Here is a 27808-nt window from a genome sequence, read left to right as displayed (position 1 = left end):
ATTAGAGTTAACAACCAAAGTGTCCAAAATGTAAACACAGCTTTTCCTATCTATTCCAGCTTCTTTGCTGACATTTTTAAATATATATACATGAAAAAAGCTGAACAGCTTTGACTCATAGGGGAATCTAAGTATTTTCATAGCAATTACATATGTTTCTGCACACACAGTCAGGTGTTGTATAGCAGAAGTGTAAAGACAATCAATCTCTATTAACCTTATCTCTATCTGTGAGGGAATAATGTAGTATTACAGGTTACCTCTATAGTATTTATGAACAGCAATTAAACCATATCTTTGTCTGCTCTTCTGCGAAAACAGAAAACTGAAAATAATAACTCTGTTTTGTCAATGTTGGAGGACTGCTGTTCAACCAGTTTAATCTGATATTTTGCAAGATGTTGTCTGTACTAGACCCTTTTCTTTACATCCTTGCATTTCACCCATGAATAGCACCAGTGCAACACTATGAGGGAATTGCACCATCAAGGCTTACACTTAGCCTTAAGGACTGATCTGTTACACCTGCTGCACCATGTTGTTTCTGTAGAGCTTGTAAGACAGACAGACAGACAGACAGACAGACAGACAGACAGACAGACAGATAGATAGATAGATAGATAGATAGATAGATAGATAGATAGATAGATATGAATGTTGCTACTAGTTTATAACATTCTTGCAAGCTCTACAGAAACAGAGCTGCAGAAAGGTATGGAAAAGAAAGGATGCTTAAGAAGTACAGCAGACAACAACATCAGGTCAGCTCCCCTCACACTCAACGTCTTCATTGCACCAGTTGTGCTTGGGACTTTGTACACAATTTTGGGCAGGCATGATGATATCGCCCCCTTGTCGTAGCATTTGTGTTGTACCTAATAAATTTCCAGTTGTCATAGCAGATGCTTCTTCCAAATGCTGGAACACTGAGCTACTACTTGTTTTACCATAAGTCGCTGTAAGTTGGGCATCAAAGGTCCCACATCCTCTTCAATATGTCCCACATCCTCTTCATTTAACCCCTTCCGCTGGAGTTATTCCTTGCCCACTTGTGCCTTTTTGTTCTAGGAGCCCACTTCATCAGTGTCTCCTGGTTCCTCAACACCTACCACAGACTTACTGAAGAGATGCCACCAGACTTGCTAACGGAAATCAGAAAAAAACAAGCAAACAAATAAAGCAAATGGGTCTGAGGTAAGCTATGGTGAAAAGAAGCTACTGACTTTCAAGCACCTATAGTGACAGTTCATGTTCTGAGGCCAACAGGTCATGGGTGGTTTTGATTAGCTCAAATAACAAAAATGATGATGCTGTCACAACAGACAATGCTTTAGTATCTTTACCCAACTTTTTATTAAGCAGACTGAAGTGACATGCGTAAGAAAAACCAAATCAGCACATCAGATAAGTGCAGAGAAAGCTTTGGAATAATCTATTAAGCATCCAACCCCTTTCTGTTCTTCTTCTCCTGTTCTTGTTTTTTTCTTATTTACCTCATGACTTTCTTCCTGTGTCTTCATCTCCTCCCCTCTGTCTTTTCTGTGAAGAAGTGGGTGGAGGTGTTCCATATTACTGAGCGCTACAGTATGTGTGAGTTTTGCTGTGCTCCATGCACCTCCGTGCACCACGGGGTGCTTGTTTACTCGCTTAATATGTCAAGACACGAGGAAAAAAAATGTAGACGTCTTTCCTACTGACAGATAACATCAAGGGAGTATCTGAGCCAAAGCAGCCCTGCTGTATGTCGATGTCCTCGTGAACGTAAGCTTCAATCATGGAAAATCAACAAGTATACCATCATTCAATTGCATGTGTTATAGAAGCCAAGATCTATTTCTGAGTTTCGGGACTCCAGCCAGAAATTAAAAGGCCCAAAAGGCTCTATTCTTTCCCTTTCTCCTTTTCCCGCTCATTTACGTCTCCGCTGTTCTTCTGCCTCTCGTCTGGTTCAACTTGGCAGTGGTGCCATGTAAGTTGAAAGAGTTTTGTTAAATATTAATTACAGCTTTCATCGACTCAGTCAAATCTTTATTCATTTCACCACAACAAGGCACATTTCTGCCTCAGTAAAAAGCAAGGAGGGGGAAAAGGAGACAGCGTGAGGCATATGTGTCCTTTGAGCAGCTATTAGACTGTCTGTTTGAAGCTAACTGAGAAATGGGCTCCTCTGGCAACGGCTGTTCACCCACCTATCAAATGTATGATGCATAACAAGCAGACACATACAGGCACAGCTGTGTACAAAAGCTTCACTCAGGGTGAATAAAGACACAAACCCCTGTAAATCAGCTTCTAACTGACAGCAATTACAAATTGTGAACATAAATGACCACAGCCAGAGGACTGTTTTTTTTTATTTTTCAACAGAGTCATAATTTAGAGAACAATCATCACACAGTGGTTTGAAGGTGGAAGGTACATGCAGATACTCTCATGCACACGCTGCGCTCTGAGGGAAAATAAACCGATTAAAAAGATATGCACTCAATATTTGTTCTCAGACATTAAAAACAATAAAAACTGCAAGGTGTTTATGCTGTGAATAAATTGCTTTTTTTTTTAAATCAAAGTGATGCATCAGTAAATACTTAGATGAATGTCACTAGTGTCCTTTTGCTAGCAGTAAGCTGCCAGTTTGACAGTACAAGAAAAAGTCAGTAGGTGCTGTGATCACACACTGTGTATTTTTCACCTTTTTTCACAACCTAGTGAGAAGTTGTTAAATCTATACATATAGCATGTTATAGGTGGATTTTAAGCACCATAAGCTGTGATCACAACCACTTCATATATAGCAGGAACCATTATGAATCTTTATGGAAAGACCATTCAGTGATAGGCATGCTGTGTTTCTCATTTATGTATGTGGGGTTTTTTTCTAAAGCACAGTGTAGTGCAATGCAGCACAATACCATAAGTATTTTGACTTTCAGGTCTAAGGTTTTACATATCAGGACATAATAAAAATAATCTGGTCCTTAACAGGTCTTACAATGAATTTACTATGACCTCAGATGAACTATAAAATATTACATCATATATACATGTTACACTATTATTATTAAACAAAAAACTAAACAGAAACGGTCTATGCAAAATTTACAACCCCTACAGCTTTCACAGGAATTAACAGAGTAAGTAGCAGCCAGGTTAATCTAATCAAAGGCACGTGATTAATTGAGTAACTGTGAGCACCTCTACAAAAGCAGCAGAATTGGTAGTTTGCTGATCTGGAGCATTGGGATGTGTGGTACCACATAACTAAGGAGGAAAAACAACAGCAGTGACCATAGAAAAATTATTTTTGCTGCACATCAGTCTAAGAAGAGCTGGAAGTCCATCATCCCATATGGAAAAGATATATATAAATTTTATAAAGTTTGTATCTGTCTTGTGTGAAACTTGTATGAAAAGCATACAAGAGTGAAAACAGATATAAGATCCCTTGAAAAATTATATAAACGAAACTTGTATGTTTTGGATACATATTAAAACAATATATGAAAGTAATCAAAAAGTGGCCACTTTCATGAGTAAATCAAAGTTTTTACTATTTCTTTACCATATGGGATCCTACAGATAGAAACAAGTCGAAGACATCCAAGTCAGTTGCCAGCCTTCCCAGTAGTAGATTTCCAAGCAAATTCACCTCAAGCTCCGAAAGTGTCAAAGAGCCACATCTCAGACTCTGGACAAGAATGCGTTTTTTTGGAAGGATTCCCAGAAGGAAGGGTAGTTGCTCTTAAAAAACACACACACACACACACACACACACACACACACACACACACACACACACACACACACACACACACACACGCACAAGGTAGCATAGCTTGGGTTTGGAAAGACCAAATGAGGTCAGATGAGACCAAAACAGAGATATTTGGTCAAACCACAGGACCACATTTGGAAAAACCAATGCAGCATATCAGCAAAAACACACCTTGTAGTCACTGAGTCAACCATAAACTCATTTGTATACTAAAATATTCTAAAGTCAGATGTGACCATCTGATAGACAGCTAAAGTTTGGGCAAAATTGGGTAATGCAACTGTTACACCACTCCATAATCCTCATGTAATCACTCAGTCCAAAAATTAAAATCAATAGGGAGACGTGGATGTCTACCAAAGAGTAAATAAAAGGATGAGTATCCTGTCGAGTCACTAGTTGTGCAATTATAGGCATGCACAACTTTGTTTACAGCAGCATTGACAGCAAGTTGCGATTAAACCTTTCCATTGGGTTCCCCTGTGGATGGTAGGGTGTAGTCTTTGAATTGGCTATTCCTGTGTACTTCTGCAGCTGTTTGAATAAATGGTTTTCAAATTCTCTGCCTTGATCATGATGTAATTTACCAGGAAAACCAAATTTCAAGGAAAAGTCATTAAAAATTTTATCTGCTGTTGTTTTGCCAGATTTGTTGCGTTTAGGGTAGACTTGAGCAAACTTGGTGAAGTTGACCTGTAATACTAAAATATCCTCATACCCTCCCCTGCTTTTTTCGAGATGGACATAGTCTATTGAAACCATTTCAAAGGGTGCAGTAGCCGGCACGTGACACATGGGGGCCCTACACTGAACTGTGTTTTGTTTCTGAATATTACATTTGCACACCTGTGTGATGAAAAACTCAATATCTTTGTACATATTCGGCCAATAAAACCTACTCCTTGCCAAATTCATCACACGGTCCACCCCCAAGTGACCCATTTTCCACTCATGTAGAAGCTGTTTTACTTTAGGATTTTTGGTCGCTGATGTTTTGTCAAAGCTTGCACCTGTACTTTTTAAGTTGAGAACATAAGCTATGGCAGAGTCCTGCTTTTGAGCTTGTAATAGCTCCTGTGTTGTGATTCTCACATCTGGCTGAGTTTCTGTAAGTATTTTATTTACTTCTGGATTGCATGTTATAGCTGATATCCAATCCAGTTGTTTTTCTTCCTGTGTTTCAATGGCATTCAGTACTGCGCTTAACACTTCAGGCGAACACAGCTCAGTACATTCTGACATGTATGAGTCCATACTAGAAGGTGTTCTGGACAAAAAGTCTGCATCGTTACTGTTTCCGAGTCGGTATTTCAGTGTTATGTTAAAATCAGCCAACTCGGAAACCCATCTGTGTCCTGTCACATTTAGTTTAGCTGTGCCTAAAATGTCGTTTAAAGGGTTGTTGTCACTATATACTGTCACTGAGGGAGCATAGGACAAGTAGTCTCTAAAGCACTCAGTCACCGTGCCAAAAACTCAAGTTTCCCTGAGTGCCACCTGTAGTTCTTCTCAGCCTGTGTTAATGTTCTTGATCCATATCCAGTTACTCTTAATTTACTGTCCTGCCTCTGGTACAAAACTGCACCAAGGCCTTCTTCTGATGCATCGATGTGCAGAATGAAGGGATCCTCAAACTTAGGATAAGCCATCATGGGTGAATTAGTCAAAACATCCACCAAATAGTCTAGTGCTTTTTGGTGGCTGTCACTCCATATGATTTTTTGGGCCGGTGCAGCATGCCCCGCCTTGGCTGACCGCGCTGGTGTTTGGGTGTGGTCAACTGAGAGTAAATCATATAGGCACTTCACATGTCTTGAAAAATCTTGTACATAGCTTCGGAAATATCCTAAAAATCCTAAAAGCTTTCTCAGCTCTTTAATGTTTGTTGGTGGGTTGTCCTTCAAAGCTCGTATTGCTTGTACCTCTTTTTCATCCATTTTGTAACCGTTTGCTGAAATGATTTTGCCCACATTGCGGACCTCATTTTTAAACAAGTCACATTTATCAGGTCTTAGTTTTACTCCCCAAGCCTGCTGACATTTGAGAACTGATCTCAAAACTTCAAATGTACTCAAATGTGCTCAAATGTTTGACTGTACACTAAAACATCATCTAAATATGGAGTGCATATTTTGTCCCTCAAGCCTTCCAAACTTTCCTCCATGCTCCGCTGGAAAGCTGCAGGTGCATTGGTGAGTCCAAATGGGATCCTATTCCATTCATACAGCCCCCAGGATGTTGGAAAGGCTGTATATTTTTTCGAGTCTTCGCTGATTTCACCTTGATAGTACGCTTTGCCTTGGTCAAGCACACTAAACCACATATTGCCGCCAAGTCCATCAAGGATTTCCTGTATTCGTGGAATAGGGTGTTTGTCTGGAATGGTCTTTTTATTGAGACCCCTATAATCGACACACAGTCTCAGGCCTCCATCCCGCCTCCTCACACACACTATTGGAGAGGCATATTGTGAGGTTGATTTGCAAATAAAATCCTTTTGTAACAAGTCCTGAATGTGATTTTTTACTTCATCATAGACAGCACGTGGGACCGCATTATAGGATTTGGCTACAGGAATCTGATCAGTGAGTTTGATATCCATTTTTAGATTTTTTTATGTAACCAACTTCCTCTTTGTGTTTAGCAAATGCGCCTGACTCCTCTCTTAACATTTCCATGACAGCTGCCTGTTGTTCTGTGTTAAGGTGGCCCAAATTAACAGGTGGTTCCCAAGGTTCTTCTGGTAAGCTAGGTGAGTTCTGATTGTCTTTTTCTACAACCGAACCTATCTGAGCTTCTTTGAGATTCACAGGATAACTGTGTGTTACCCTCTCTATGTTACCTAGAAGGGTTTTAGGTGGCAAAACAATGTCATGTTTGGTAACATTAGTAACATAGATATTGACTTTGCGGGCATTGCCTGATACATACAGCAACTGGCAGTTAGATTTCAGACCCTCAGCTAAAGACAGGTTTTCATCCGACTCAAAAAGCATTTCACTTTTTACCTTTAAGTCTGTTTTGATGGAACAACTAACGCTGTGCATTTCTCCACTCGGTACAACAATAGCTTTGCGTCCTGATCTGACAGGATAAGTAACTATCTTACTACTGGTGGTATGTATAAGGTTCAACAGTGCTTCTGCTTTGTTTGGTCCTACTCTTAATGAATTTCTGAGTAAAGACAAGCTTTCACTGGACTGAGTAGTGTCTTTTTCTATCAGTTCCTCAATAGCATTAAACCCTACTATTGGTTTCTGCACCACATCGTGACTTACTAGGATTGGAACCCGAACTTCATTCTGAGCTGCAGCTTTTCCTCTCGGATCACAAAGGCTAAGGCTAACTTCTACCCAACCCTGGAAAGGGACTTCAGATCCATTTACGGCTCTTAAGTCTAAAAGGTCATCCTTACTTAGTAAATCACTGATGGGGTGAACTTCTAAGTGAGGTAAATTGTCTGATTTCCAGCATGCGCTCAATATTGAAACTTGGACTCCCGTGTCCCACGGTGCCTGTGTTTTGCAGTTTTTTCTACACCATACTAGACACTTTTTGCCCACAAGCTGTGCTTCTTTTCTTTTTTTTTTGGTACTCAGATTGAACACGTTTGGGGGTTGGTTCCTAATTTTAGGATTTCCTGAGTCAGTTGGTGATGCATGGGATAAGCTTTGGGCCTTGGGAATGTTATCACATTGGGGACATTGGTGCTGAGGCTGTGGCTTGTCCCGCAGTCACAGCCCCGCCCAGTTTCCCTGCTTCTGAGCTCCCCTTACTTTACATCCTTTTGCCCAGTGAGAGTCACTGCCACATTTGAAACAATGGTCACAGTCCCTGTTTTCTTGTTGACATGCACAGCTTCGCCTTTTTGGTCTGTGAGCTGCCTTTCTGTACACCCTGGCTTGCCTATCACCGTCACCACTTCTATCCCGTTGGACAGTTTGTACTAGTGAAGCTACCTGTCCTTTAAGGTCCCTGATTGCTGAGTTACTTTCCTCAATTTTTGCAAATAAGGGTTTGAGGGGTTTAGCTGGTTTTGTATCAGGCTGGCTTGTGCAGGAATCACTAAGCGCCACATTCTGCTCAACTACATTTAGTCCTGTTCTAAAAGACCAGTGGACTTTTACCTTTAACGCTCTTTCGCTTTCATTGTACTGGGCTGTTTGCATTTTCATTAATAAGAGTTCATCGCTACAGTTTTCATCCTGTAAATATACTCTCATTTCTGCTCTGACATTGTTACTTAGAAGACCCGTTCTAATGGATTGAAAACATTGACTTTGAACAAGTTCTTTGTTGTACTTTAGGCTAGACTGGGCGCGCTCAGATGCAAAAATAATTTTTTGAGGCAAATCCAGCACTCTAATCAGGAACTCAAGTGGGTGTAGCCTTGGTTAATTGCTGATACATCTATTTCTGCATGATGGGCTTTTAGAACTTGTCTCAGGCTGGTTAATACGAGATCCTCTTTCCCTTCCAAATAGCTCCTTAATTTTAACTCAGGACTGATGGGACGTATGACAGCCTCCACGATCTCAGCTTCAGAGTAGCCCGTTTTTAAGTCGCTTTCTATCTGGTGCTCTAACCTACTGAAACTCAGCGTGTCTTTAGCTGTTGAGTCACCCAAATGTCCACTTATCCTGAAGTCTTTTCTGAATCCACCTGATGAAACTGTTGCCAATGCAGTATCTCCCCCTGCACTGTGTTTCGCCGTCCAGCGACGTCCTCATGGCCACCTGATGCTCCAGCGATGTCATCGGGCTTGTCCGCCGCTCCGGAGGTGCCCGCGCCGCTGCGAGTTGCCCCTCGTGCACAGTCTCCGCCGTCATCCCCGCTCTGTCTGTCTGGCCGCCGCTCCCGCACCAACAGCCACTGACCGTGCCTCCACCAGCAAAGCCAGCACATCATTTAGCTCCAGAAGCACCGACATGCCTTTATGCTCTCGTTGGAAAAATTCTTCTCGTTCACAGAACTGGCTAATAAGCTTAACGAGAGCTCTGCGAGATTTGCTTTGTATTTCTTTGTTGTGCTTTTCTGTAATATTACATAGTTCACATACCCTGAGCAGTTCTTCCACAGAAAGTCCACATAACTTCTGCTCCAACTCCAACAAAATATATTCACGGTCCTCAGACATGCTTGAAAGAAAACTAGGATGATGAGGACCATGGCGGTTGGGCTAAGTGCAGTAGATGCTAGTTTTCTACAGACACTGTGCTGGGCAGCTCTATAGCTGCCTGGAGGGAGCAAATAAGGGTTGGCAAGCTTGCTCTCTCTATCTCCACCTCCACTTCTTTACCGCTGCCCCAGGACAACACACACTCTCTACCTGCCTCAACGCTGCCACGGACTTCCTCTCCCTCCCCACGCCAGCCAGGACCTCGTTTTCCTGCCTTTTTCCTGGCCGCTATGTGGTCAGAGGATGAGGTCTCCATTTCTGCACCGGTTCCTGTTCCCTCATCCCGAAGGAAACTGTGCCCTTGCCACCGCCACTCCTCTCCTTAGTCATCTGTTCTGCCACCTGCTCCTGCTGGAGGGTCCGAAGGGCCCGTCCGGCCTTTGTCTGTTGTTCCCGCTGGGGGTTCTGGAGAAGCGCTCCAGCCGTCTTCCGTCCACGCTGAAGGGTCCGAGGAGCCCGTCCAGCCTTCTGTCTCCACTGGAGGGTCCGAGGGGCCTGTCCAGCCACCTGTTCCTGCTGGAGGGTCCGACGGGCCCGTCCAGCAGTCTGTTGTTCCCGCTGGCGGTTCTGGAGAACTGCGCCAGCCATCCTCCGTCCAGGCTGAAGGGTCCAAGGGGCCCGTCCAGCCTTCTGTCTCCACTGGAGGGTCCGAGGGACCGGTCCAGCAACCTGCCTCCGCTGGAGGGTCCGAGGGGCCCATCCAGTCTTCGTCGCCTGCAGCGCCACTACCTGCTCCTCCCACACCGTTGCCTGCAGAGCCACCTCCTGCAGTTTCCACACTGCCACCTGCAGTGCCACCACCAATTCTGTCGCCTGCGGTTGGCGTGCTGCCATCTGGTCCTGCCTCACCCCGTCCTGTTTCGTCTCTGCCTAAGGCCTCCGCACGGGCTGGTTCTGCTTCGTCTGCACCAGAGGTCTCAGCGCCACCTCATCCTGTCCGGCCTCCACGTCCTCGTCCTGTCCGGCCTGCACGTCCTCGTCCTGCCTGCACGTCCTCATCCTGTCCGGCCTCCACGTCCTCGTCCTGTCCGGCCACTTTCCAGGGTGTTGGCTGGACATCATCTCCTTCGTCTTTGTTGCCACCATTGATTTTGGAGTGTTGTGCCGTCAGCTTCCGGGCCAGCCCCCTGAACTTTTTTCGGAGCGGTTTTCCTGGCCGCCTGCGCCTTTTGTGAACCTTTTTTTTGTTTGTTTGGTTGTTTTGACTTGTTTGCTGGGCTCCAGTGTTTTCTGTTTTTGATCTCTGGGTCCTTGTGTTTAGTTTGTCAGAGTTGTGCCTTCTGGTTTCTGTTCTGTTCCATAGTTGCTGAATCCCTGTGTCAAGTCTGCGTCTCTGTGTTATGTTTCCTGTTTTACTTTGAAGGTCCATGTCTTATGTTAATGCATCTGGTTTTGCTTCCTTAGTCTCGACAGCCCTGATTTGTCCCAGCTGTGTTTCCCTCCTGTCTCTTATTCCCTGATTGCTCCCTCTGTGTATATTAGCCCTGTGTTCTCTTTGGTCAGTGTCCCAATGATACTGAGAAATGATATTTCATTTAAACTATAGACTAGCTGCAAGCTAGTCTATACGGGGGAATAAGCGGCATTTCAGTAAAGTTTTGGTCAGTAAGATACAGCAACAAACTATTTTTCATCTCCAAAATCACATTCATGCAGATTTCTTCTTCTCTGAATTTTTCCCTTTATTTAAATAAAACCTGCATATATTTTCACAATATGAAGTCATGTGCTCAAAAGAAATTAATCGGTGCCCTATGCTTTATACAACTCGGCTCCAGTACCTGGTTATTCTCAAACAATTTCACAAGATAGAACTACACTCAACAAAAATATAAACGCAACACCTTTGTTACTGCTCCCATTCCCCATGGGATGGACGTAGAGACCTAAAATTCATTCCAGATACACAATATAACCATCCCTCCCAAACAGTGGTCACAAATCAGTCCAAATGTGTGGTAGTGGGCACATCTGCTATATTGAGATAATCCATCCCACCTCACAGGTGTGCCACATCAGGATGCTGATCTGACATCATGAGTAGTGCACAGGTGTACCTCAGACTGCCCACAACAAAAGGCCACCCTGGAATGTGCAGTTTTTTGCGCTATTGGGGGTCTGGGGACCCAGAACCGGTCAGTATCTGGTGTGACCACCATTTGCCTCATGCAGTGCAACACATCGTCGCATGGAGTCTATCAGATTGTCAATTGTGGCCTGTGGAATGTTGGTCCACTCCACTTCAATGGCTGTGCGAGGTTGTTGGATATTCGTGGGAACTGGTACACGCTGTCGTATACGCCGGTCAAGCACATCCCGAACATGCTCAATGGGTGACATGTCCGGTGAGTATGCTGGCCATGCAAGAACTGGGACATTCTCAGCTGCCATCTGCCCTGAACAATGTGAACCATGATTCATCCGTGAAGCGCACACCTCTCCAACGTGCCAGACGCCATCGAATGTGCGCATTTGCCCACACAAGTCTGTTACGGCGACGAGCTGGAGTCAGGTCAAGACCCTGATGAGGACGACGGGCATGCAGTTGAGCGTCCCTGAGACGGTTTCTGACAGTTTGTGCAGAAATTGTTTGGTTGTGCAAACCAATTGTTCCAGCAGCTGTCTGGGTGGCTGGTCTCAGACGATCTTGGAGGTGAACCTGCTGGATGTGGAGGTCCTGGGCTGGTGTGGTTACACGAGGTCTGCGGTTGTGAGGCCGGTTGGATGTGCTGCCATATTCTCTGAAACGCCTGTGGAGACGGCTTATGGTTGAGAAATGAACATTCAATGCACGGGCGACAGATCTGGTCGACATTCCTGCTGTCAGCATGCCAATTGCATGCTCCCTCATTGCTTGTGGCATCTGTGGCATTTTGCTGTGAGACAAAACTGCACATTCCAGGGTGGCCTTTTGTTGTGGGCAGTCTGAGGTACACCTGTGCACTACTCATGATGTCAGATCAGCATCCTGATGTGGCACACCTGTGAGGTGGGATGGATTATCTCAATATAGCAGATGTGCCCACTACCACACATTTGGACTGATTTGTGACCACTGTTTGGGAGGGATGGTTATATTGTGTATCTGGAATGAATTTTAGGTCTCTACGTCCATCCCATGGGGAATGGGAGCAGTAACAAAGGTGTTGCGTTTATATTTTTGTTGAGTGTATATCGACAGGTGGTCCCAGCATTACAACTACAGAGCAAAAACACTGAAATTCCTCCTTTCATTTCATTATCATATGGGTTTTTCTGTTTTGATGAGAGCACAGGATCCGATCCAGCTTGATCAAAGTGTAGCTGATGCTGCCAGGCTCTTGAATCCAAGCTCAAGTGTCAAAACATCCTTGTTTTTTCACAATCTGTTCCTCCTGCAATAGGATTAATCCTGGGAGGCTACTGATGAAGCATATTTCATCATATGAAAGAACTGCCAGCAATTGTCTGACTAATGAGAATTTGGCTGAAAAATATATACCCCTATATATTATTTTGTTTGCAGAGACATTATAAGATGCTTCAAAATAACTGCCAAAAAACAGGGCCTCAAGGCATTTCAAGATGCCTCAAACTACCTCAGATATTCAGGAACGCATGATGGGTGTTCTAAAATTCAGAGGCATGGATATCTGTTTCTATGAAAGTCCATAACACCTTACCTTACCTGAGGCCATTCCTTAGGGGGTGATGTTGAAATTGTTGAGAAGTTACAATAACTCTCTTTAGCTAACTTTAGCACGTAGACCACTCAGCGAGCTTGTGGCAACACACAACTTACAATCATAACAGGAGACTTAGGTGGAGGAAATGAGCACCAGTCCAGTGAAAAACCATGAAACCGTATTGTGTCAGTAATAGATCTTCAATGAGAATGCAGCCATAAAAGTGTATAATTACAGTATATATATGTGTGTTGGTTCAAAGTGAAAAGCCATCTGTTCTACAGCTCCACCATTACCCGTCGCCTTGTAACGGTCATGAGACTTATTATTAAAGACGGCCAGCCTCCTTCTCAATCAGGACAGAAAAGACACAACATGTGGCAGCATGAAATTCTCTGTGACACCACTATCTACCAGAGCCAACAAAGTGAAGGAGGGGGGAAAAAGAGTAAGGTCTTGAATTTGTGAATAAAATATGATGGATAGTAATGGTAAGGAGTGGGAGGCAAGATGAGGAATGATCCCTGATTGTGCTTGTCTTATGAGGAGCATCCATCAGGAGTGACATCCGCACAAATAAAACCCAACCCCCCCATATTCAATTATATAACGCGAGGCAGGTTTTACACACAAATACACACACCAAACCATACACGCAAAATGTGCTCATGCCCAAGACATTCATACAGACACGTGCACGTTATCAGAATCTGATGTGACCTATATTTTGCCTCATTCTTGCAAGAGATTAGTTAATCTCTGAGGAATATTTATTTCACATTGGCAGGACTTTTATATGTAATACAAGCTGACAGTTTCACGAAATAAAAAAAGACTCAATAGAGATCCAACTCACAGTTGAGGCAGGCATGCACACACTCGCGTGTTGGAGGTAAATTCAGCAATGCAGATTAGAGCTGGCTCAAAGGTTTGGGGACAGCAGAGAATTGGATTGTTTGGAGCCTCACCTGTTGGAAAGGAAAACGGGGACAGCTGAATCCTGGAGGATAGTTGGCTTGATGCGGCTGGACTCCAAAATGCTGGAAAAAGGCAGACAATTAAACAAATAATTAGAAGAATACAAACAACAGACTGAAGCATGAAGAGAGAGCAAAAATGTAGGAAGAGGAAGGATCAAAGAACATGCCTTAGGATGTGAAAGAAGGAATCAGTGTTTAACAAGGTGTAAAGCCAAAAAAAAAGTCAATGAGGACTCGATCTGAGGTATTCTTTCACAGATAAACAGCCTCACCATGTTAGGCATGTTTGCCTTGGCAAAGCCAATAAATAAGTAAAGACTTGAGTTCAGAAAACTGTTGGAGTGTAATATTTCAGAGACACAATGAAACTGAGATCAAATTTCTGTAATATTTTCAGGAAAACAATTTGTACGAATTGTTTTGGGGAGGGGGTTTTTTTCAATAAAGAAAGCTAACAAAACACCTACACTGCACTATGTTAGAAATGTGAATAATGCCGAAAAGTACTATAACATTGTGAAAGCAGAACAGGGTACTGCTTTGCTGAACAGTTTCTTACTGTGATTAAAAGCCACCCTTTCTTCAGTGAGTATTTTTCTGAAATACTGTTTAAATGTGTAAATAAGGCATTACCTATTAACAATTGTGCTTATTTAAATAGCAGATTTTTGGATATTGTATACTACACTACACTAAAAAAATTAATGTTTGTTTGCCCTGATAAACTTGCTGCAATAATTGTCAGTAAAACTGTAATTAAAAAGTTTATTTATTCAAATTATTTTTAGTTAAAGAAATTATGCTTGGTAAAAGCTTGTAAAAAGAAATTACCTGAAAAGATTACATGTAATCAGATTACTTAAAGTCAGAATTTTGAGCATAAATATTTTCTTGAATGTCAATGATAATTTTAACGACCAGAAAAGGTCAACTGCAGGTCTTTTCTGCAGTTGATTTCTAGGGAAAGCATTGTTTTGCAGATTATAACCATTAAATACGTACTAATTGGTACAAACATCCAATAGAAAGGTAGAAAAAAATGAATATGAGTAATGTGTATTTTGGATATTTTGATATTTGATATTTGCTAATCTGAAAGGAGGCCAGGAAGTAGAATATTGCAAAATCCAGTGTGTTTTAAACAATAATTCAAATCATACTTTATAAGACATGAACCAAAATAAGCAGTGTATCCAAATGTTGTGCGTTTCTTCCTTGGAATTACACCATAATAATGACAGTCCCTTTGAACTCGCAGGGTGGGGCAAACGTTTCAGAGCTGAGGCTAAAGAACAAGGTTCATCAGTATTGAATACACATTAGCAGCTGCTTGACAACATAGTCAAGTCGAAGGCTTGTGTTGTGCTTGTGCACTGTGGTGTGCTGCCCTCCTTTTCACTTTATTTCACTCGTGTGTGTGTGTGTGTGTGTGTGTGTGTGTGTGTGTGTGTGTGTGTGTGTGTGTGTGTGTGTGTGTGTGTGTGTGTGTGAGAGAGAGGAAAGAGGAGACAGGAGGAGTAAGGGAGTAAGATTACTCAGCTGTACAAGACAACTCATTACATGACTGTAAAGAGCAATAAGTTTCCTGACAAGTGGTTATGTGCCTGAATGCTTTGCTTGGAACACAAACTAAACCTGGGCTGGTTAGTTTGTACTCCATTTGGTAAAATACAAGAATAAACAATATAACCCACTTCTGGGACCTGTTTAAATTTTACGCATAGTTTTGTGTCATTGATAAAAAACATTATGTGATGTTCAGGCATCAGTGATTATTGCTTTTCCATGCCCGTGTTATCGCACAATCATAATTTAAAAAAGAAAAAAAAGTGCCGAGTTCAGTCATTCTTATTAAATAATATTTTTCATTAATCAAGGTTTATTACATATTTTGCTGGACTCTAAATCACATTAATCACATAGTCACTTTTCCACCGCGTAGATGAGCAAATTAGCTAATTAGAGGAGAGATCCAGTTGACAATTGCAGTCAAGAGGTAATTTATCATGACGTAAAGCCGTGCAATAATGATAAAACTAATAATAATACTTTGTCATTTGCATTTTGGCTGGGGAATACAACGCGGGGTGCTCATGCATTGTTCTACCCTCCATTTGATAATGTCAGAATGCGGGTGGGAGGTGGAGGTGGTGATCCAAAAACAGAATGACGAGCAGAGAGTGAGCTCTAAAAACTTTATATGCAGTGCGACCCCTTGGCTTCACTTTTTTTGACTCTAGGCACTGGGACACTTCAGTGTCAGGTTTCAGCATATAAGGGTAGTTGATAGACTTTTGTACTGCTCACTCAATACCAGACAACATGAAACTGTAGCCAAAACATTATCTGCTACATTGTAAGCTGACGCATGAATCGAGCAAACATCTCCAGGATTTGGGACAATGAGATACATTTTAGCTTCAGGGCTCTCAATGATGCACTTTTTTATGGCCGATGGCTATCATCATTTCCCGTCACTTGGAAGTGCCATCTGCAGCCTTTCACTCCTCTTGATTTTCCATCATGTTGTTTGATGTCACAGATTCCTCCATGACTAATGGAGAAAACCCAGTGGCAGACGGTGCAGTCGGCCCTGTACACATTCTCACTGATGCGTCTGAGCGACTGCTAATCATATTCCCATATCCTTCTGTAGTTCTGCAATTTCTGCAACCTCAGAGTAAATCAAGGGTTAGCATGACAGGTGACACGGAGCACGGTTCACACTGTATGGACCCAGAAACATCTGTGTCTCTCGTGACCTACAGCCAATCAGTGGAGCTCTTAAAAGTTATAGGCGTCTTCTGCTCGACGTACAAGAGAAAACTGTTCCAAGCATCCCATATTCTTTGAAAGCTTTACTGGTTACCTTTTGGGTAGATCAGGAGGCCCTAAAGCCTTCTTTAGGTGTGCTGCAATAGGCCTAGGCTACTGTGGACTTCCCGTGATGCAGTGTTTCTTCTACACACACCTCTTTTCACTCCCTGTGTGTTTATGCAACACTCTGCATTTAATCATTAGTTATTATTAGGGCATATGCCATATGCAAGATTCGGGAAATCAGTACAGGTATTACAATACAAAAAGAGAACTTTTTGAAAGCAGATGAAAGCAGTCTTGTAAAGATTTAAGTCTCAATAATTTTGTCTGTTAAATTATGCTAATAAGGCGAGTTTTAGAAAGGATTTTACCACACTAAAAATCTAAAACTAAGGAAAGTGCCTCTATCTTTCATTTTATTTTATTTTATTTTATTTGAAACTGTTCAAAAACAGTTTCAGTTAGTTTTAGTTAACTAAACTTTTTTACATGTAGTTTTTGTTTTTTGTTAAGTTTTAGTTTACTATAATTACCTTGCAGATAACTTAGGGGCTGTTTTGAGCACATATGTATACAGACTTGCCTTAAAATTTTTGATTAAACCTCAAAATTTGCTATTACGAAAGCACACAGATTCTTAATTTTTTTTCAATCTAGTGCTTACCTTACTGCAGGGTGATTAGGACACTTAAACTTCACTAATCTAACTAATGATCAGAGGTAGCAATCATACCACTCTGATCAATTGGATATGCCGCTAAACACACAAAGCACTAATGTAATTCGTGGATCTTCAGGGTCAAACTTCTAATCATATTCCTTGTCCTTCATTTTGCACTTTGCCTTTCCGTCTTTTTCTGCATTAAGGATATCAAACATACACTCGCACACACCGATACGAACACGCAGACATGAAGACTGAAAATGCCACCAGCCAGAGGATAACAACGGACCAGTGTAGCCTAGCAACAGCTTCAAGACGGGCTTGTTAGGTGGACGAAGACAGAAGAACGCGAGAGCGAAAACTTCAGCCTACGGCTCCGCCACTATTACACCACACAGGCTGAGGGGTGCTGAAGCCATCCCTCCTTCCTCCTCACTGCTCTCCGAATGTGCCGTGTTTCTGAAAATCCTCCATTTTCAAAAGCCAATCCATCAGGCTGCTAAATGGAACAATTTGGCCACTCGTTTCTTTTTGTGTGTCTGCCAAGTGTGGAACATTTTTAACTGTCAGTTTGTGATTCTGTTTGGTTTTTCATTCTTAAATTTGAAGCCATGGCACCCAAATACTAGCTCAGGTATGCCAACTCCCTAGTGCAATGAGAGGAGCTTAACTTAATTGCTCTTTCTTTGAGGTAGTATCTAATGGATCATGAATTCAATTCTTGAGACAGAAAAGGGTTAAATCAATGCTTAACAGTGGCTCGAGTGACCTATTGAAAGGCTGAGAGTTAGAAACACTTCATATTGCAGGCATATATATATATATATATATATATATATATATATATATATATATATATATATATATATATATATATATATATATATATATATATATTAGGGGTGCAACGATATTCGTATCGATATTGAACCGTTCGATACAGTGCTTTCGGTTCGGTACGCATATGTATCGAACAATACAACATTTGTAATTTATTTTATCAATTTTCCTTCTGACGATGCTGTCTGTGTTGAGCGCTCAGTGAATCTGCATTCGACTACTCCGCCTAGGCTCGACAGTGCAGCCTAGGCGGAGTAGTCGAATGCAGATTCACTGAGCGCTCAACACAGACAGCATCGTCAGAAGGAAGAGCGCAGGGCAAGCTAGCGAGACAGAAGTTAAGCTCTACTTGCAACAGGCAAATTGAACCTCATTCAGATCTGGCGTTTGGAATTATTTTGGTTTTCATGTGACGTATGACCCTGAAGGTAAGCGAGTCATGGACTAAAGTAAAACAGTATGTTGGATGTGCCATGCAATGCTCAATTACATTGGTGTGAACTAGTGTGTTAGCGCAGTTAGCTCGTTAACGTGTTTGCCGTCTAGCCCCATGCACGGAGCGATCGGCGGTAGCTCGTTAACGGAGATTTGCCGTGTTGTGGCGTTAAGGTCATTTCAACGAGATTAACCTGAAAGCACTAGTGGGAACACAACGAATATGACTGCACATTTACGCCGACATCATCCTAGTGCAAAGACAAAAACAACAAGCATGCTACTAACTTTAGCCGAGTCATTTAGACAGCTGTTAGCACATGATTCTCCTTATGCTGCTGAGAATATAGCCCAGAAGAAGCGGATAGTATAGCTTTTATTTTGGAAAGAGCCATTTCTCTGTAATAAACTCTCTTTTCCAAAGATGAGTGATTCCTCAATCAGATACAGGGCTTGCAATATCGCTAGCCCGACGTCCCGGAGCTAGCGATTTTTTCAGTCGGGCTACCAAAATCTATCTCTTCCCTGCCCGTCGGGCTATTGTAGGAAAAATATATGTCAATGCTTTTGCATTCTTTCGGAAATGTAGCTGGGTAATTATGTCATTGGCATCGGTGAGCCACTGTCAATATGTGACATATTGAAGTTGCGTTTGAATTTGCGCTTGTTTTTTTGCTTTCACTTTGCAATCGTGCGAACTGTGTATAGAGAGCGACAGCACTGATCTGTGAGTGATGATAATTTGTGCACCAATTCCTCTGACATCGTCTTATTAATCGTTAGCTTACTATGCAAACATGACAAGTGAAATCTCCCGCAGCTTAAACATGTGAGAGGTTGATCGTGCAGAGAATCGCTGAGCTTATGTGAGTGAGCGTGTAAAAGCATTTCAGTTCTGCTGAGCCAAATAAGACAGGTCAGGGTGAAGAAGTGACAGCCAAAGAAAAGCTTACCACAAAACGGAGAAGTTATGACAAATCAGACTATAAGGCAAAAAGAAAGTGCAGCTTTATGGTTTCATGGACAAAAGAATTTCTGTGGCTGCAATATGATGAGCTAAATAACCAGGGCTGCACATAAGTGGTCCGCAGGTGTGCATTCGCTGTCAAAATAAAAAACACGCACAAGGGTTAGGGTTAAATTTAAAAACTGTACTTTTGAGTTAAAATATATATTTATAATTTTAATAAATGACAAATTAAAAATGCATGAACATTTTTTTGTATCAAAAAAATATCGAACCGTGACACCAAAGTATCGAACCGAACCGAACCGTGAATTTTGTGTATCGTTGCACCCCTAATATATATATATATATATATATATATATATATATATATATATATATATATATATATATATATATATATACACACAGGGTGGGCCATTTATATGGATAAACCGTGATAAAATGGGAATGGTTGGTGATATTAAAGTCCTGTTTGTGGCACATTAGTACATGTGAGGGGGCAAACTCCTCAAGATGGGTGGTGACCATGGTGGCCATTTAGAAGTCAGCCTTCTTGGATACAACTTTTGTTTTTTCAATAGGAAGAGGGCCATGCGACACATCAAACTTATTGGTAATGTCACAAGAAAAACAATGGTGTGCTTGGTTTCAACGTAACTTTATTATTTTATGAGTTATTTACAAGTTTCTCTTTGTTCACAGCCATTGACATGTCGAAGAGGTGAACACGTGAGGAGCGGATCGAAATTGTGTTGATATCTGGTGAACGCAGTAACCAGGTCATTGCAACAGATTTCAATGCAAGACACCCTACGAGACCACCCATCTCCCATGCTACAGTTTGCAAACTGCTTGCTAAGTTTCGTGAAACTGGTTCAGTGTTGGATTTGCCAAAATGTGGACGCAAGAAAACTGTCACTAATGAAGAAACATCAGTGGCTGTCCTAGCTTCATTCAGCAAGAGCCCACAGCATAGCACTCACCGCATATCACTGGAGAGTGGCATTAGTCGAACATCCCTTCGGTGGATATTAGCTACTTACAAATGGCACCCTTACAAAGGGTAAGGGTGCCATTTGGGTATATATATATATATATATATATATATATATATATATACATATATATATACATATATATATGTGTGTATATATATATATATATATTAGGGGTGCAACGATACACAAAATTCACGGTTCGGTTCGATACTTTGGTGTCACGGTTCGATATTTTTTCGATACAAAAAAAATGTTCATGCATTTTTTATTTGTCATTTATTAAAATTATAAATATATATTTTAACTCAAAAGTACAGTTTTTAAATTTAACCCTAACCCTTGTGCGTGTTTTTTATTTTGACAGCGAATGCGCACCTGCGGACCACTTATGTGCAGCCCTGGTTATTTAGCTCATCATATTGCAGCCACAGAAATTCTTTTGTCCATGAAACCATAAAGCTGCACTTTCTTTTTGCCTCATAGTCTGATTTGTCATAACTTCTCCGTTTTGTGGTAAGCTTTTCTTTGGCTGTCACTTCTTCACCCTGACCTGTCTTATTTGGCTCAGCAGAACTGAAATGCTTTTACACGCTCACTCACATAAGCTCAGCGATTCTCTGCACGATCAACCTCTCACATGTTTAAGCTTGCTGCGGGAAATTTCACTTGTCATGTTTGCATAGTAAGCTAACGATTAATAAGACGATGTCAGAGGAATTGGTGCACAAATTATCATCACTCACAGATCAGTGCTGTCGCTCTCTATACACAGTTCGCACGATTGCAAAGTGAAAGCAAAAAAACAAGCGCAAATTCAAACGCGACTTCAATATGTCACATATTGACAGTGGCTCACCGATGCCAATGACATAATTACCCAGCTACATTTCTGAAAGAATGCAAAAGCATTGACATATATTTTTCCTACAATAGCCCGACGGGCAGGGAAGAGATAGATTTTGGTAGCCCGACTGAAAAAATCGCTAGCTCCGGGACGTCGGGCTAGCGATATTGCGAGCCCTGTATCTGATTGAGGAATCACTCATCTTTGGAAAAGAGAGTTTATTACAGAGAAATGGCTCTTTCCAAAATAAAAGCTATACTATCCGCTTCTTCTGGGCTATATTCTCAGCAGCATAAGGAGAATCATGTGCTAACAGCTGTCTAAATGACTCGGCTAAAGTTAGTAGCATGCTTGTTGTATTTGTCTTTGCACTAGGATGATGTCGGCGTAAATGTGCAGTCATATTCGTTGTGTTCCCACTAGTGCTTTCAGGTTAATCTCGTTGAAATGACCTTAACGCCACAACACGGCAAATCTCCGTTAACGAGCTACCGCCGATCACTCCGTGCATGGGGCTAGACGGCCAACACGTTAACGAGCTAACTGCGCTAACACACTAGTTCACACCAATGTAATTGAGCATTGCATGGCACATCCAACATACTGTTTTACTTTAGTCCATGACTCGCTTACCTTCAGGGTCATACGTCACATGAAAACCAAAATAATTCCAAACGCCAGATCTGAATGAGGTTCAATTTGCCTGTTGTAAGGAGAGCTTAACTTCTGTCTCGCTAGCTTGCCCTGCGCTCTTCCTTCTGACGATGCTGTCTGTGTTGAGCGCTCAGTGAATCTGCATTCGACTACTCCGCCTAGGCTGCACTGTCGAGCCTAGGCGGAGTAGTCGAATGCAGATTCACTGAGCGCTCAACACAGACAGCATCGTCAGAAGGAAAATTGATAAAATAAATTACAAATGTTGTATTGTTCGATACATATGCGTACCGAACCGAAAGCACTGTATCGAACGGTTCAATATCGATACGAATATCGTTGCACCCCTAGTATATATATATATATATATATATATATATATATATATATATATATATATATATATATATATATATATATATATATGACCTAGTTAATGACCTAGTTAAGTGACCTTGAGGTTTTCAGAAAGTAGTTAGTATATTAGTATACAGAATATTACAGAATATTACAGAATATTACAGAATATTCTCATCCATACAGTCTACCAAGGGGAAGCATCAAGGATGGAGAGATAGAACAAGGTCTTTTTAGATATTCCTTTCCAGATTCTAGCCTTTCTTTCTGTCCTGTGAAACTTTTATAGCAGAATATTTAGGTTATGGAGAGCATCAGAAGGAGAGCTGGCACATGAGTTAGACCTCTACATGTCTGAGAGCAAAACACTGACAAAGACAGACTGAAAGATTTGAAGATATGTCAGTGTCTAAGATAGCACTCATAACGTTTTCACGCCATCTATAAACATTTACTTAAATCTCAGCATCAGCTGTTTTGCTGCCAAAAATAAAACTTTCATAATGTCTCTCTCCATCAGCATCACACATTTTACAGTTTCTCCATCTCCAGTCTCTCTCCCTTGCCCAGGCTCGTCGCCTTGCAATTCATTTCTCAGTAGACATCAAGAGACCTTCACATTGCCACTTCCACCCAGGTGGAATGTGCATTGCAGCTTTAGTAATTATCCTGCTGGATTGGTAGTGCTTAGGCCAAAGGGGCAAACCTTAGAGTGCAGCAAGCCTTGCTGTCACTGTCACCATCGCACACGCTAAAAGAATTCATATCGGGATATGAGATTTTGGTCATATCGCACAGCCCTAATGTAGAGAAGTAACTGTTTAGTACACTCACCTGATAGCCAGGAGGGTTGCAAAATCTGACAAAGTGGATTTGGTTGCAGGGGTGAAAGCAGCACTGTTTCAAGGTTATCACCTTCTGATTTGATCCTGGATGGAAAACTGTTGCTTTCTTGTTGATTTTTGGAGTAGCACCATATTCAGCTTTAAAAGCAAAAAAAATGAAGGACAACTAGGTAAGATTGAGAATGCTGGAAGCTTCTATACTGAACCTACTTTCTTAATTAAAAAAAACAAACAAACAGTTTTTACATTAGTGAATCCCAGGAAAATTATAGTATTTTTTAGTTTACATAAATTTCAAATATGATATGTCCCATGTATACATACCCTTTGGGGGTCTTACTTTGATAGCACAAAAGTAGCATCAATAATATTCATTTTTATCACTCAAACACTATTTACAGACTTTTAGCTAAAGCATGAAGACTGTTGATTTTTCAGCTCCACTGCCTTGCAAAGTTTCTGCAGTGGTTACATCACTCTGTCGTTTAAACATCTTGTTAATGCATCTTCTGCTGCAACACATCCAAACAGGCGTGCCAAAGATTTGAATTTATACAGAAAACAACTGCGTGTGCTCCTCCGCATTTAAACTGTAAGTGCAAACACACAGAATCACAGAAGCAGCTTCTCTGGAGAGGAAGCTGGCTGAAACATTCAGTTTAGTTGCTGATATACCCAGATTTTCTTTTTCTTTTCAGGGAAATTTAGAAACATAATTTCATTGACCAAATGTGCAGATACATGCCTAATCTAAATCATAATTTCATCAAGACAAGTTTGATAATTAATCACATTTAAAAGCAAAGTTTTAACATATTCCAGTCATACATACGAATTTGATCCTCTTAAAACCACATCTGACTTGCAGAATTTGATCTGAGGCAGAAAACAGATGGATTAATGAAATTTCTGTTCAATATCTGCTTTGGAACCAGAAAGATACGTGCGTGTTGTTAAACCACCACTTTATTATTTATATCGATATCAGACCACCTCAGTGCCAGAGACCTGCCAGCGTTCAACGTCGAGCTTGATAAAAGGCAATTTTTAATTGATGTCACAAACAGTAACAATGGTGCAAGATGGAGCAGCAGCCATTTCAACTTCAGCCTCATTTGCATCCAGTAATTATGCCAAAATATCACAATTAATTTGACAATGATATATGGATGTATGAAAACTCTAAACGCTTGATCTTTGAGGTGCAGCAGAGTAAAGGACAAAATGGCATTCTGTAGCATTTAGCATTGAGAGCACTGCAAAATAAGGGATCGGGAATGATCATGATGAATTCTTCATGTGGGCCCACAGTGAAACGTAATATCCGATGCCCTCTGAATGTGTCATCCAACACATATATACGCACACACACAAGCACACATTACCTGCAGATGCCAAGATATAAGTTTACCTTTGGCTTTGTTAATGGTAACTATCTGCTGAAAGGTAGCAGGTCTGGCTTTCTCCTGAGGGGCAGCTGCTTGCTTCATGCCTGCCTTGGCAGCATTAGCCCAGGACCTGGCACTGACACCCACGCCATCTGCACCTGCAACTGCAATATGAACAGCAAGGGAACGCGGATTACTGCTATGGGCATTTTGCATGCATTGTGTCCTGTCTGGCCTGTACCATAGGTAAGCCTAAAAAGAACTGTGTTCTTCTCAGCTGCAAAAAAAACCCACAGATTTTCTGCAGTCTCCCCCTCTGGGGATCGACAAAGTGCTATTGAATCAACAGGGCCATGCTATCAGAGAGTATATTCTATCATATCAGCGCTGGCTGCGAACTGCTGGAGGAGGGCTAGCAGTGTGTATATCACATATGCACATTTACTGAGCAAAGCAGAGCCGCCTTCAGTTACAGCTCTGCACCTGTTAAAAAGGCGAGGGGAAATCAAACAAGACCAAATAGATTATACTGTTCCATACGATATATAAATATAGCTGGAATAGGAAAGGAACGACTTCTCCAGCACAAAGTTCCTTGAGGTACTGTATCCACTGTACAAGGCATACTCTCTACTTAAAATGAACATGTACTTATGCATGTGTACTTATATCTGTGCTCTGTTCTGCACCAACAGGAAGGCTCACCGTGTAATTCACTTTGCCACTGCAAAATAATCCCCTCATTAAAAGAACATTTTCCCACTGAGTCATCCAAGTGAGCAAGTACTTCTCAGCAACAGCAATGCAGAATCACAGTGTGTTAACGCCTACACAGAGACATGTTTGCAATGTTTGCAAGCGCGGATGTGTCTGTGAGTTTGTGCGCACATCTGGGTGTTTGTTGAGGATTAAAGGTGGCAAAGCGCTGCCCTGTGATTGGTAAAGTTGCTTTGATGTTTCATCTGGCTATTTTTCTATCAGTAAGTAGAACTCAAGGACAGAAAACAAAGTAGTAAAGCCACCTGCTTCGTGGCAGAAACAAAAGTGCTCCGTTAAATGGGCTTCAAAAATAACCGAGGAGAAAAAAAAATGTAGCAGTCTGAGAGCTGGACTCTTTGACAAGCTAGAGTTTCTGCCTGGGACAGGCTGCTGCTGCTCCTCCTCTCCTGTCTTTAATTACCCAAGTACGAAGGTGTCTCTAATATTAATAATGCATTGTCAGAAAGAGATAATGTGAGAGTATTTCTAGCTCCAGAAAGCTTTAAGAGTGACATAAAGTTATATTTGTCAGCACCAGATTATTTATACTGCCTGATAGAAGGAGAGGCATGTTAACGGCATAGAGACACATGGCAGATTTATTACCTCTAGGCGGCGGCTGCTTGTTGGCCTTCTGTTGCTCACAGCTGATGGTGGGAGAGTTGCGATGGCGGACTGTGCCAAATGTTTGAAGGTCCAGCACAGATTTCTGATCTCCTGCACAGATGGAGGAGACCTCGTGGGGCGAATTTTCCAATCTCCTCTCATGGGAACCCCTACAGCTTTGGCAGTGGCTTGGAGTAGAAATGAGAACTCCTTTCCCCTTTGCATCGTTGGTCTTGGGATTCCTCTGACGCAATCCACCAAGCGCTAAAGGGTTCTTTGGGGGCTGGAGGGCTGGGAAGTCAGCCAAGAGGTCATAAGCCTCTTCCTGCACTGGAAGAGGTGCTTTGGTTTTTGAGTTTGCCTCAGGTGCTTCTGGTTTGCCTTGGATGGGAGCCTGCACAGGGTCATTCATGCCACTTGCCAACGTGACAGTGGGTATGTCATGTGGGTGGAATGAAAGGGGAATCTCCCACTGGCCTTTTATCTTCCCCAAGGCTGGAGGCCCTGTGAGAGATAGCGGAATGCCAGCGTTGATGGTGGTGAGAGCAGGAAAGTCTTCATCAGCTGTAAAAAAGGAATCCTGCTCATTGTCGCAGCTTAGCTCAACAGATGAGCTTGGAATTTCCTTTTTCTTCACCACTTTTGCACTAACCACTGAGTCATTATTGCTGCTGTCGCTGGCACAACTTTGCACCCCCGGTAGACTAACAGCATCACTCTCATCACTAGAGTAGCTGTCTGAGCCCCTACTTGCATTCTGCTCTTTCTTGCTTCCACATTCATCCCCGGGTAGTTTAGAAGGGTGTAGAGAACCTTCTCTGTCTGGCAGGTGTGGGGTGTGGCCTTCAAAGCAGACAGGATTTGTCACCAGATGTTGAGGTGCAGGTACTGAGCTCTGTGTGCCTGTTCTGCTGGATTGAGAGACCTGCATCTTCTGAAGAGAGTTTTCAACACTCCTTTGTTTATCTTGCACATCCCTCTCCCGACAGGACTGCGAAATCAAAAACAATGGAAAATACTGCTTGCATTAATTAGCGAGTTTTAGCCGAATACGGATAATGCTATTTTTATTCATGCTGAGAAAAGCAGATGTTATTAGATTTGATTAAAAAACCCTCACCGACTTTATTTTTCCACCCGCCTCTTCCTTAATTTGCCTCATCTCCACTTCCAGCACAGGGCTCAGCACCCGTGCGGGGTTGGATAGGCCGTGATGTCTGCGGCCCGAGAGATAAGGACAAGGAAGGGTGAAGTCAGTGTGGTATTGCTTCTTGCCCTCCTCATAGTGCGTGTAATCATCTGTGTCTTCTTGCTGCTTCTCAGCCCTGGACAGGAAGAGAAACACAGACACGTAGGGTGTGTGTGTGTGGCAGGGTTAAACAGATCTTTTTGCATGTAACAGGCTATCACAGGATAATTACCGCCACTTCAAGGTTAGCCAGCTCATGTCGTCTTGTATGCACCTTCTTTTTTCCCCCCCGTGAAGAAAATGAGAAAGCTTGATGGCGATGTCACTTAGTTTCCCATGCATTGTGTGTTAGGCATGCTTTTTGAAGGCGTTTATAAATTAAATGACATTCATTTTCATACTAAATCACTGTGGTGATCATGCATAAAGAAAAGGTCACTTGTATCACGAACATGCCAAAATGGGCTTAATTGGAGGTACTGTCCGATTTTCTGCTTTCTGACATCGCATTTTAAGATGCTTATGCTTATTTCACCTCCAGGTGAAATAAGCAGTGTTTTTGTTTTGTTTTGGTTTTTTTGGGGGGGGGGGTTACCCTGCATAAGATCCTTCTAACCTCACTGCCCTCACCAACAGGTAAACCAGTTTCCCTAGAAAATAAGGAATCACAGAGTCCATGGCTCCAACCTGTATGTATGATGCATCACCCGCTTCAAAGCATGACTTTTTAATGAGGCTACTCTTTAGTCACCAGCCTGTCGACTGTCGAGCTGCGATGCGGAGCAGACGGTCCGGTGAGACCCGGGATGCTTATGATAACGGAGACGTCATGGTAGCTCT

The 27808-nt window shown here is 42.0% G+C and overlaps 1 protein-coding gene across 1 annotated transcript in view; it reads right to left on the bottom strand.

Annotated features, from left to right (window-relative positions):
* Positions 1-27808, bottom strand: part of LOC146609972 (uncharacterized) — a 48370-nt gene that overhangs the window by 18574 nt on the left and 1988 nt on the right. Inside the window, exons 2-6 of the mRNA XM_085345766.1 lie at positions 26900-27104; positions 25780-26797; positions 24438-24578; positions 23016-23164; positions 13588-13659 (exon numbers count right to left, since the gene is read on the bottom strand). Coding sequence (XP_085201892.1) covers positions 13588-13659; positions 23016-23164; positions 24438-24578; positions 25780-26797; positions 26900-27104 — 1585 coding nt within the window. The remainder of the gene's footprint in view (positions 1-13587; positions 13660-23015; positions 23165-24437; positions 24579-25779; positions 26798-26899; positions 27105-27808) is intronic.

The sequence above is a fragment of the Diplotaxodon limnothrissa genome, linkage group LG22 (assembly GCF_057381915.1).
Source record: "Diplotaxodon limnothrissa isolate DT_005_m linkage group LG22, D_limnothrissa_male_GT1.1, whole genome shotgun sequence".
NCBI lineage: Eukaryota > Metazoa > Chordata > Actinopteri > Cichliformes > Cichlidae > Diplotaxodon > Diplotaxodon limnothrissa.
The sequence above is the reverse complement of the archived record's forward strand: the minus strand, read 5'-3'. Positions and strand labels throughout refer to the sequence as shown.